This window comes from Manis javanica, chromosome 1 (genome assembly GCF_040802235.1).
Source record: "Manis javanica isolate MJ-LG chromosome 1, MJ_LKY, whole genome shotgun sequence".
NCBI lineage: Eukaryota > Metazoa > Chordata > Mammalia > Pholidota > Manidae > Manis > Manis javanica.
In genome coordinates this window covers 56,384,883-56,397,413 of record NC_133156.1, presented here as the reverse complement: position 1 = coordinate 56,397,413, position 12,531 = coordinate 56,384,883, and the positions used below count along the sequence as shown (strand labels likewise).

Genomic DNA, 12,531 nt, shown 5'->3' with positions numbered 1-12,531 from the left:
CCACTGGTTAGGTAGGGAGGACCACATCATTATTCCCGATGCAAACGTTTGGAAGGTACCTTTGGCCTTACACCCAAAAAGCCACTGCAGTTCGGGGCTCCACATTTGCAAACGGTCTTTCCATTCCCAAGACATTCTAGGTTGTAGTTGAAGGTAAGTTCAGTGCCTGCATAAGAGACCATGGAAATATCACTATCTATGGTTTTATTTACATTTTTTTCTGTATCAATCACAAAGGATACTTGACTTCCAAGAGAACAGATTAATTTTTAAAAAAGGATAAAATCAATTTATTAACACTAACACCACCATATGAATAAGATATTAATATTAATAAATTCTAATCCTATGACATTACTAATCAGCTAATACAACTTAGTGACCAATAAACTTAAATGGTTTAACACATAATATTTAAAATAACTTTTACTATAGAGTTGTTAATCGCAAATTGTTTTTTGTTTTCTAACCATTCAGATTGAAAATATATAAACTCACTACCAAAAACAAACCAACAGCCTGTACAACAACATGCTGGGCACTGGGAACACAGGTATGAAGAAAATATATTGGTCTGTGCCAAAGAGAGCAAATCTACCTTGGGAGCGTTCAAGAGAAACATCTCCATACAGAGTAATACTAGAGAACTTTAGACCACAGACCTAAGCCCTGGCTTTACACCCCAGTTACATCATCATCTAGCTGGGGGAGCTGAGCCCTGAGTACATTTGTTAAATGGAGAAGTAACAATCTCATAAACTTATTGAGTAAATATCATAATGCACACAGCAGTGATTTGTAAACATAAAAGAAGATGTGTAGACTTCACGTACAAAATGTCTTTCTGTCAAAAGAGCATTTAATCAAAACTGAAAGAGCAAATGAAACACACAAACACTCACACTCAAAGCATGTTAGGGAAGGCCTAACAAATATAAGAATTTTATATATGTATACAAAGAGGTTGTCTGTGGTTGGGCATAATGCTTATTTACTATTAATGTATAAAGTGACATTTGTTCAAACTGTCAAGTCTTAAGATTCCCATTACAGACTGACCTATCATCTATCAGTGAGATAAATTAATATATATAGTTTTCATCTAATGTTGGGAATAGATTGTTTCTTGAGCAAATTATAAAGCAGCTGGCTTAATTCAGGGGTCCAAGTGGTATGAATACTAGTACCACTCAAGCAAGGGCTGGTGAGAGGCTCACAACCACAAGCAGCTTGCAGGAACCGAAACTGACCAAGGTAACAACAGCAAGTTACATCTTCTCTCTCATGCCCATTGTGAACTTAAAAGATTGATGATGGGTAATTCTACTCACTATTCCTCTTATTAAACAAACTTTTGAGGGTATAAATGAAATTTCATAAATTTAATGTGCTTATAATGCAACTCAGCCATATACACAAGTATAAGACAGCAGGACACCTGACAGAACCTGCTGCTCACTAAGCATCCACTATGTAAACATAACCACACAAGGGGATAAATCAGAAGGTATCTGTTGTGCATAAAGTCTCACACCATCCTAGAAAAGAGTCTAGTATACAATAATCCTTGAGAGGTCTACACTTACTGGGGAAGGCAAAGGGCACCAGAGAGGATATAAACAAGGAATGAGTATGACATATGTGGGAGAAAGTAATAGGTATGTGAAAAGCCCAGGCAGATGGATGAGTAAGGAGGAGAGGCAAGCTGTGACCTGCCAAGGTCACAGCTCCTACAGACACTCCCCATGTCACTAAACATTCTGTCTCATTTTACCCGTCCCACACATGCAGACTGAAAATTAACTCATGATAAAAATATCTGTGAATTCCTACACCAAGCTACTTGAGCTGAGTGTGAGAGGAAAGAAGAGAAATTTGTAGCTAGCAATGGTAGAGGAAGGCCAGCCTCATGGACACAGACTTAAGTTCTAAGTGCAAGTGTAGTGCTGAAAGCAGTCAGGAGATATATAAGAACTGAAATTATATGACTAACATTTGAGTAATTAATATAGAAGAAACTCACACCGCTGGTTGTTGGTGAAAAAAATGTAAAAAAGAATGAGAAAAGTGTTAGACCCAGAACCCAAGTAGTGCAAGTATAACACCACATATATTACAGCACCTCTGAAAGGATCAAATGAGATAATATGTTTGGAACAATGTCTGGCATCCAATAAATAGCTCTTATAGCATTCACTTGATGATTCTTGGTATAAAACAGAAATCTACCCGATCTACTCCGAAGCCATCCATTCCAAAAACTTGATACAAGTTAGCATTTTAAAAATTAGTATCAATTAATTCAGTGGAACACAGTACACGGTGATGCTCAATTGTGTACCTTCATCACTTAATACTTTGTGTGAAACAATGCAAAACAAGAGAAAGGAACTAGTGGTTAACTTATAAAATATGGAAATTATTAGAATGATTAAAATTCTGAAAAGCCTAAGAAGACTACTGGATAGTATATTTTACTAGGAGAGAAAATGACATACTGGGTGTAGTGTCCACAAATTAAAAAAAAAAAAAAAGGCAACAGACCAAAAGCTGACCAAACTGCCCTTTATTTCATCTTGATTGATGCTTCCTGAGATAAAACGACGACTGGGCAAAGGAGACCTTTGATCTTCCAGAATGTTCATATGGGATTTCTGCTCAACATAACTGGACTATGCTATTGCCAATTACAAATTACCTAGGCCAGTTCCATCTTAGTTTGAGTATAGGAGAGTGATCTTTCAATGTCTTGCTCACGTCCCTGCAAAACTCATTTTGAAAAATCATGTACTGCCTTGCTGACCAAATTCAGACTTCATATATGTCTAAATATTTTTTAAATCAATTTAAAATTTAGAGGGTCTCATATGTATAAACATATGTGCTTAAAATAATTTCATCAAAACCATAACGCTACAGATTAAGCTCCTTTAACTTATGGAAAATAATCATTATATAACTACCTCTACCTTCTTGGCCATATCAAATTCACTTTCAAGATGTCTTAACATTGTCTTGGTTACAAATACCTCACTTCTGCACTCTTAATTCTTAGAAACATAGGCACTGAGGCAGGTCTTAGCAGAACTATACATTCTCCAAATGTCCAGTTCTTTGGCATCCCAGATGTGAGGGGTTTCTGTTTTTTTTTAAAGTAACCTTTGGCTCACAAACCATACAATCTGGATGGGTGAGAGATGATCTCTGATTTATAAAGTGGGTTAAGTGTCAACTGTGAAAGGGATGGTAAGAAAGGAGATCTGGACTGCTGGTGCTTTCTAAGCCAGACCAATTCAGGGAGTTCATGTAAAAGTTATGGAAAAGGTCTGGAAATTTATTCCTTTAAGACCATCCATGCCCAGATCCTTAAGACATTATGCTAAGTGAATTGAGTCAGTAACAAAAGGACAAATATTGTATGATTCCATTTATATGCGCTTCTTAGAATAATCAAAATCATAGAGACAGAAAGTAGAATGATGGTTGCCAGGGGCTGGAGAGGGGGTCAGGAGGAGTAATGGGGATAGAGTTTCACTTGGGAAAGATGAAAAGAAGTATGGAGACGGATGGAGGCGATGGATGCACAACAATGTGAATGGACTTAAATACCCAGAAATGTACACTTAAAAATGGCTAAAATGATAAATTTTATGTTATATGTATTTTACCATATCACCACCAACAACAAAAAATATTCCATGCCAACTACCACCTGGGAAGTCTTCTATGTATCCTCAGGAGTTTGCAAAGCTCATTTTGAATTAAAGGACACATGGGATTTTTTAAGATGATAAAATCTGAAGTTCTGGTCTCAGCTCCAAAATCCTTCAATAAGTCTTACCTGCTTTAATGTCACTCAGGGCAAAAAGGCCAACACGGGTATCTCCATTCACAGACCACTTTTGTGTTTCACAGTTGGGTTGGCAGCAATGGTTCATGAAACGTGCATAGTTTCCTTTGGGACCAGCATCAATGATCCGGTCCTAGAATCCCAAGAGATACTGCTTATCAGATACTTCTTAAGTATTCTAACGATAAGTGTTTTCTCTAAGTGTGGTCCCTGAAACCAGCACTAGTATCAGCATTTGGAAATATGCTAGAAATGCAAATTCTTGGGTTGCACTTCAGATATACTAAAGAAGAAACTCTGAATTCTGTACATCTGTGTTATAACAAGCACACTAAGGTGATTCTGATACATGCTGAAGTTTGAGGACTACTGCCCTAGAAGCAGCAACTTGACTCATTCTTCTTAATTAGGTAGTCCTAAACCCTGGCTATACATTAGAAATCACCTAAGGAGATTTTAATACTGATACCAAGACACCACTCCAAATGAGCATCAGAATATCTGGGGGTGAAGACCTTACAAACCATGAGGGTACAACTTGATCAATGTTCACAAAGTTTCATACTAGGAAAGGGTTCTATTATGTTAGTGAAAGAAAAAAGAAAGTAGCAGAACCTAATATTCACATACAAAGGAGAATCTTTTGATGATATTCAGAAGATGAACACATTAGGATGGATGCTGAAATTAGGAATAAGTATCAAACATAATTCTAGACACTAATGAAATGAAACTCACCAGAGAATTCCTATAATTGGAAAGGTGACTTGGGTTCATAAACTGAGTTTCATAATCAATTTACATGATATTCTCAATGCACTATTAAGTATTAACAAATCTGTTTCTCAATCTATAAAAGGGTAAAAGAATGATTATTTTTCTGGCTTTAAGTTTTAATCCTATAGGAACAATACTAAAAGGATATTATCCCCAACTTATAAAGGACAGTTCAAAAAGAATGTTAAAAGCAACTTTACTGCTTTTGGCCATCAGTGCATAGCCCAGAGATGAGCAAACCTACCTACCTACTCCAGAATCCTCATCAAGCAATCCCTGTGAACATGAGGGAAAGACTACTTTGGGCAGTACGTAACACGCCTAAAAAAACACTAATTGCACAATCTTACAACAATGGAAAAAACATTTTCTATTACTTACTTTGTCTAAGGTGAGCATATAAAAATTAGTGATATCATGTTCTTGGGCGTGACGGATTCGAGCTCTGCACTCCTCTTCATCTATTAGCTCTCCCACATACTCATTCACAAATTCACCCTAAAAGAAGAAATAACTCTTGACTTAGTGGCAAAAAGCACAATTGTGTTCACAGGTACACCTTATTTTTAAAGAAATAATGAAGTTAACAAAATCTCCAAAGCAGTCGATGTACATGTGAGTTGTCACTTTAACAAAGGTTTATCAAGAAACATTAACATAAATATGATACTTCAATTACTGACAATGAGAACTACCTCCCAGGTCCTACCGCTGCCACCAGGAGAAAGACTGGAATGCACAGGACACTGAAGACCAACAAAAATGAAAGTAAACTAAGGCTCTGTTGTAATGGTGGTAATGGATAATTGTTCCCTTTGCCCACAAAAGAACCTAAAAGTCAGTTTCCCTAAACTATGTTCCTTTTCCTTGCCTTCTGCCCTTCCACAATTCATACCACTGCCCCCGACTCCCTACACTACAATCAATCTGGTTTTCACTCATGTTGTCCCCTTACCTGCAACACTTTAATACTCAACTGGCCTAACTGACAACTACTTATCTTTCAAGTCTCAACTTGAAAATATTCTCAGAGATCAAACTATTTTCAGGTCCTTTGCCACATGCCTCCAAAACCCCGTGCTTCCACACTGTGTGATTACTTGTTCAATGTCTCTCCCTCCCTAGTATGTAAACTTTATGAAAGCACAGACCATGTCTCTTTTACTGATCCCTGCGTCTGCAACACAACACTCAGCACATAGCAGGTATCTATGAGCTACACAGCAAATGACTAAACAGGCCAACCCCTATTTACTTCCTTTCCTAGAAACAAACTTCAGTAAAAATCTTCAGAAAGTATAGCCAGAGTAAGGTTTAATAAAATGTCAAATAAGATTTATTCTATACAGAGACTGTACAGTAGTATCTATTTATTAGAAACTTGCAAATCTTCCCAAATTTGAAGTTGAAGATGTTATTGCATTTTCACTAGAGAAAGCCAAATCCTCTTCTCCTTCATGTCCCATGAACCCAAACTTACTTTCCCACAGTAAAAACGGATTAGTAAGTGACTAACATCTCTGTATCACACACTCCCTATCCTCTCCCCTAACAAGAGGTTCTGGAATTTCCACAAAAGCAAATGAGGCCATGCTATCTATGAATGTCTCTCCTTTTATCATCCTCACACACAATGAACTAAGGATTTTAGAGATAAAGGAGACTACTCTCAAGCCTCTGAATTCTGGAAGGATTAATAAGGTTAACCCCTATATCATTTTCCTCTATGATTTATTTTCTCATATTCATTAAGAATTACTCATATTAAGCAATTGCAAAAAAGAAAAAAAATTTTCAAATTAAGAAAAGTTTTCACCTTTTTAATATCTGTTTTTGTCCGGAGACCCCAGCCCCTCTGTAACGTGCGAAAAATTTCGACCTCTGGATACTGGCGTTTAGTGAAGCACTGGTTTTGGCACCGCCCTCCAGCAGGACATACTGTGGGGTGGCACTCATAGAGCAGCATGCGGTTGATGCACTCAGAGTCTATCCCACAGGGGTTCTCATCAGTAGCTTTACAGTTGCAACGGGGAATTTCAGACAAGTCTGCAGTGAAGATCTGTACTCTGCCAATAGGGCGATTCACCTGGAGAAGAAACATATAATAATATAGTATAACAGGCAAGTCAACAAGAGATAATTCAGAACCTTCCATAAGAGGCAGATTTCCTTCCCTTAAAGTTGCATGCCACATTTTCCATGATTTTGAACTATCAAGATTTAGCTGCATTATTCATGATGGCTAAAATGTGGAAGTGTCCACTGACAAATTAATGGATAAGCAAAATGTGGTACAAATAATGGAATATTATTAAGCCTAAAAAGGAAGGATATTCTGACACATGCCACAACTTGGATGAACCTGGATGACTTTATGTTATGTGAAATAAGCCAGTTACAAAAAGACAAATACCATACAAGTCTACTTCTATAAGGTACTTAGGTAGTTAAAATCAGAGACAGAAAGTAGAATAGTGGTTGCCAGGAACAGGGAGGTGAGGAAAATGGGGAGTTACTATATAATGGGTATACAGTATCAGTTTTACAATCTGAAAAAAATGTTCTAGATGGTGGCTGCAAACATGTATGAATGCATTTAATACTGGTGAACATTTAAATATGGTTAAGGTGGTAAATTTTCTATTATATGTATTTTACCAAAATTTAAAAACTTAACAAAATAAAGATCAGGCAGTTTGACATAAAAGCTTAACTGACATACAAAATAGGAATCTAAAACAAAAATTAGAAATCATTTTTAAAAAGTCTTAATTTCAAAGCTGGTAGACCAAGTGAATTGTAAACTAGGTTTTTGCAGTTGCCACATGATGGCACCACTTTAGATGCGAGGTTAAAGAAAACCACCATTCATGAAGTTGGTAAGCAGTTAGCATGAAAATGGGTAATCGGGCTCCTATTTTAATATTTGCTCTCATAATCTGCAACCTTTTAAAGAGATCACAGCAAAGTCACTCATGCATTTACTTAGTAATGGTGCTGCTATTGAAAACTACAGTGAAAATCTAGTGTGATAAAGATCAAACAGCTGCTGTGATACTGAAGCCGTTAAGAACTTTTACAAATACTAGTAACAATGCTGAGAAAAAAATTGACATTCCATAACAAGATGGGTTTGTGCCCTCTGAAAATGAGTCTCCCCTACTTAATATTACTTCACTGGAAACAATCAAACTGGGAGTCTTCAAAATCCCATCCCATTCAGTAACTGAGTGATTCTGATAAATTACTTTACTTGTAAGACTTTACTGTGAGAGTAAGAAATATATGTACTGTCTAGTACAGAACTTTGTGGCCTGTTAAACATGATACACGTTATTGTAATTTCTATTTCTTTTAATGTCCCTTATATTTGTTTGTCATAGCAAATATTTAGATTGTCAAGTCTAATCATAGATTATCTCAACAGTTATTTCCATCCTCTAAATTCTCAAATGGCTTCCTTTCTAACACTTTGCCTCCTATTCCTTAACAATATTATAAAATCTACAAACTATTTGTAGAAATATACTGTCCTCAAAACGCTGTAACAACTTTAGTTTAAGTGTCACTGCCAGATCTCTTACCAGATTCTTCAAAATACTTGTAAAAAAACTGTAAACTTCTTGTTAATAGAGGAATACTCTCACCTCATTCAACTGAAGCCACAAACCTACTGAGTAAGGCAAGTTCTAAGGGGATATAAGAAAAAGGTTGACCTCAATCACCTGACCCTATAGTTCCTACATACAGCATTAAACTTTCACCTCTAATTCAAGTTGAGTAGCTGTACCCCCAAAAAACATTTCATCCTACTCCTTTTCTCTATGAAAAGGTGTATTTCAACTACTCTTTGTTGATATTTGATCCAGCCTGCTAGTAATCCCAAGTAAGTTTCTTGCTTAATACAACATACAGCCAAAAAAAAAAACAATAAAAACACACGGTTAATCAGCAGAAGACAAATACCATATGGTTTCATTTTCTGTGCAATCTGAAAAACAAAACACAAATACAAACAAAACAAGTAAGACTTATAAACACATATAATGTGTTGGTTATTATGAGGGGTTGGGGGAGGGTGGGTACAACACAGATGGCAGAAGGATGATATGATAAGTGATGGTGATAGAGACGTACAAACTTCAAATTATGAAATAAGTCACAGGGATGAAGTACAACATAGGGAATATAGTTGACAATATTGTAATATCATATGATGACAGATGGTAACTACTTCTACTGTGGTTAAGCATTTAGTAATATATATAACCATCAAATCAGTATGCTGTGTATCTGAAACCAATAATATTTTATATCAACTATATTTCAATAAAAATTTTAGAAACATAAATAAAAGACAAAAAGACACATGATTAAGTAAGCACAACATAGATATGCAATTATAGGTAAATACTAGATCATGGATTGGAGAGGCCAGACAGTAAATATTTTAGGCTTTGCAGGCCACAGATCTCTGCTGTTGCAAGAGTAACTCCACTCTCTCATTAGAGAACCAATTTAATGACAAATGATACGTAATAAATAAGCACGGTTTTGCAACAATAAAACATTTTTTGGACAGTGATATTTGAATTTCATATAATCTTAATACGTCAGGAAATATTCTTTAACAAAAAAACTTTCCCCATCCATTTACAGGCTAGATTTGAAACATGAACCATAGCTTGCCAATTCTTGATCTATATCGTTTTCCCAGAAATATGTTTGTTTTTTATTTGGCAGGGGGTGGGAGGAAGATGTAGGAAAGAAGTTTTTTGCCTCTACATTCTGTGATTAAATCAGTCACTCACAGGAAGTTGCTTTCTCAATAGTCGGGCTCAAGATAGTTAATGTGCTACTGTGAAGTGCCTGCCTTCCTGTTAATTCAACATCTATTACTACTTTCCTTTTTTTGAGGCTTAATAACTACACTTCAGTGTTATGTCTCCATGCACAGTACTCTACTTAACTCTTGGTATACCAACAAGATCCATTTAGAACCAATTTGAGGTTTTGAGATTTTTTTCGGAAGTGTTAACTATTTGTAAGGATATTTTATGACTTTTATTTTTTCTTAGGTCTTCCAAAGATGAAAAGAAAATTTATTAAAAAAAAAGAAATAAAATTCATTCTGTGTGCAACTACAGTGTAGATCCATTAGACTCTTTTATAAATATAACCTATTAAAGAATTTTTGTTTTTCTTTTCCTTTTCTCTTGTAACATTTTACTACTTCACCATTACTTATTATTATTCATCAATAATTCCAAACCACGCTAAAACAAAAGCTAATAAGAAAACACGAATGGTGGCACCACAAAAGCAAGTGCAACAGTAGAACAAGTCACTTTTTAGCTTTCGTACTGCATTGCCCGAGGTACCACACCATCTTCCTAGAAAGCACAGAAAAGCAGAGGTAACATCTTTGTAATCTGTTTTTAGTAGGGTTGCTAGATTTAGCAAATAAAAATCCATGATACCCAATTAACTTTGCATTTCAGATAAACAAATAGTTTTCTTTAGTTTAAGTATGTGTTATGGAATCTTTGGGCCATACTTAAAATACACTGAATTCTAAAGATGTGGTAAAAGTAATCTTTAAGTGAAATCTCGGACTACAAGACTTTAGAAACTCAAAAATCAATGAGTTCACAAATAATACATTTCTAATGACAAAAAAAATACGGTATTCGCATCCAGGAATGACATCATCACAAATATTCTGCCACAAGAACCTGGGCAATCTCATTTTGTTAACAGAGCTAACAGTATTCTTCTGTTTTCTGATGTTTGAGCACCAAAACTAATTTGATAAGAAGGTTTTTAAAAGGAGGTTTTACAAATTCTTACTAAAATGTCTAATAAATTTGTTCTTTACTATTCCTTTATTTTTAGGCCTGTAAATTATTCATAAAAATGACTTTAGCACAGTAAAAATTAAGTATACATAACATGAATTCTCCTGACCTTGGGAATCATAGTCCTACTGGTCACCTAAAATATCTTAAATATCACAGCCATCACCAAGAAGGTTTACCATGTGTATTATTCATACCACTATCTCAGGGCCATTTATTTTTTATCGTGGCTCTTTGGTTCCTTTCAAACTGCAAGATGCTGGCTATGAATAGAATCTAGTCCAATCTACTTGTATGAGGAAACTTTCCAAGGCAACAGAAGAATGTGCTCAACTGATTTTTTAAAGTGTGCATACAATGTGCTAAGAATGGTGCTCTGACACTTTATCTTTATTCAAGGTCATACCTCTACCTAAAAGCAACTTTGTATGTGCTTCCAGTTTTCATCATGGACTAAGTGGGAAGACAGCAAGCTCTACATGGTGTCTCCTGGAGATGGAGCCTCCTGAGGTCTTTTCTCACCTTTATATGTTTGTAAGGTGGTGGCTTCTTGTCGTTCTTTCGGTCTTCCTGCAGCTGTCTCAGCTCTTTTTGGGCCTTTAACTCCTCAAACCTTGCTGCAGCTTCCTGAAGAGCTAAGAAAACAAAAAACCCAAGTAACTTACTCTGTGGGTAGAGTTGTTTAGTTTCCCAAACTCCCTGTTAAGTTGGAGAGAATCCATGTTTTAGGCAAAAATCAACCAAAACAATGCTGGCAAGGATGCGGAGAAAGGGGAACCCTCCTACACTGCTGGTGGGAATGTAAACTAGTTCAACCATTATGGAAAGCAATATGAAGGTTTCTCAAAAACCTAAAAATACAAATGCCATTTGACCTGGGAATTCCACTCCTAGGAATTTACCCAAAGAAAACAACTTCTCAGATTCAAAAAGACATATGCACCCCTATGTTTATCGCAGCACTATTTATAATTGACAAGATATGGAAGCAACTTAAGTGTCCATCAGTCGATCAATAGATAAAGAAGATGTGGTACATATACACAATGGAATACTATTCAGCCACAGGAAAGAAACAAATCCTACCATTTGCAACAACATGGATGGAGCTAGAGGGTATTATGCTTAGTGGAATAAGTCAGGCAGAGAAAGACAAATAGCAAATGATTTCCCTCCTTTGTGGAGTATAACAAGGAAGCAAAACTGAAGGAACAAAACAGCAGCAGACTGGGCATAGAAGCCACAGGGCATAAATCTGCAAAGAAGTAAAAAGCTAACCTTTGCAAACAATATGGCTTCTCTCTCACTTACCAACTTTACATTTCCCTGTATGGCCCCGGAAGATGACTGGTTAGCCAGAGACGGGTAAGATTCCTCAAGGGAGGAACAACCTAAGACAGGCACAGTCGCAGGGGGGCCATCAGGTGAGAATTTGGGGATCAACAGAGGTGAGGCTCAGAACCTCACCCCCCCTGCTTTGAGAGAAATCTTCTGCATCCGTGGATGTCTTGATGCCCTTGTCTAGCCTGGATTAATACTTAGTCCATAGGCACACACCTGATCATCTGATCATCTACATTTGCCTTCTTACAGCACTAAACTATGTTTTCTACCTTTATCTTGCATCTACCTACCACTTCAGCATTTTATTAAAAATAAAAATAATAATAATAATAGGAGAAATGTGGGATCAACATATAAATCAAGTACAAAAATCAAACGAATATTCATATTTGACCTGATTGTTTATAGGTCATATTGCATGATCAAAACCGAAAGTTTCTGTGATGACTGCCCTTGTACTGTTCACCATGTAAGAATTTATTCACTATGTAAGAATTCGTTCACCATGTAAGAACTTGTTCGTTATGCTTCAGAAGATTGGAGACTGACAAGAATTAGGCTTGAGATGGATTAATGATTGTACATTGAGCGTTGACCCCCCTATACTGAATTTTATTGTTGTTAACAACCATTTGATCAATAAATATGAGAGATGCCCTCTCAAAAAAAAAAAAAAAAAAAAACAGCAGCAGACTCACAGAC

At 36.2% G+C, this 12,531-nt stretch overlaps 1 protein-coding gene across 10 annotated transcripts in view; it reads right to left on the bottom strand.

The window, feature by feature from the left end:
- Positions 1-12,531, bottom strand: part of NSD1 (nuclear receptor binding SET domain protein 1) — a 177,426-nt gene that overhangs the window by 5,446 nt on the left and 159,449 nt on the right. For all 10 annotated transcript variants that reach the window (XM_073232711.1, XM_073232695.1, XM_073232718.1 and 7 more), the window contains 5 exons: positions 11,008-11,120; positions 6,444-6,713; positions 5,009-5,125; positions 3,842-3,983; positions 60-166 (listed from right to left, as the gene is read on the bottom strand). In XM_073232711.1, coding sequence (XP_073088812.1) covers positions 60-166; positions 3,842-3,983; positions 5,009-5,125; positions 6,444-6,713; positions 11,008-11,120 — 749 coding nt within the window. The remainder of the gene's footprint in view (positions 1-59; positions 167-3,841; positions 3,984-5,008; positions 5,126-6,443; positions 6,714-11,007; positions 11,121-12,531) is intronic.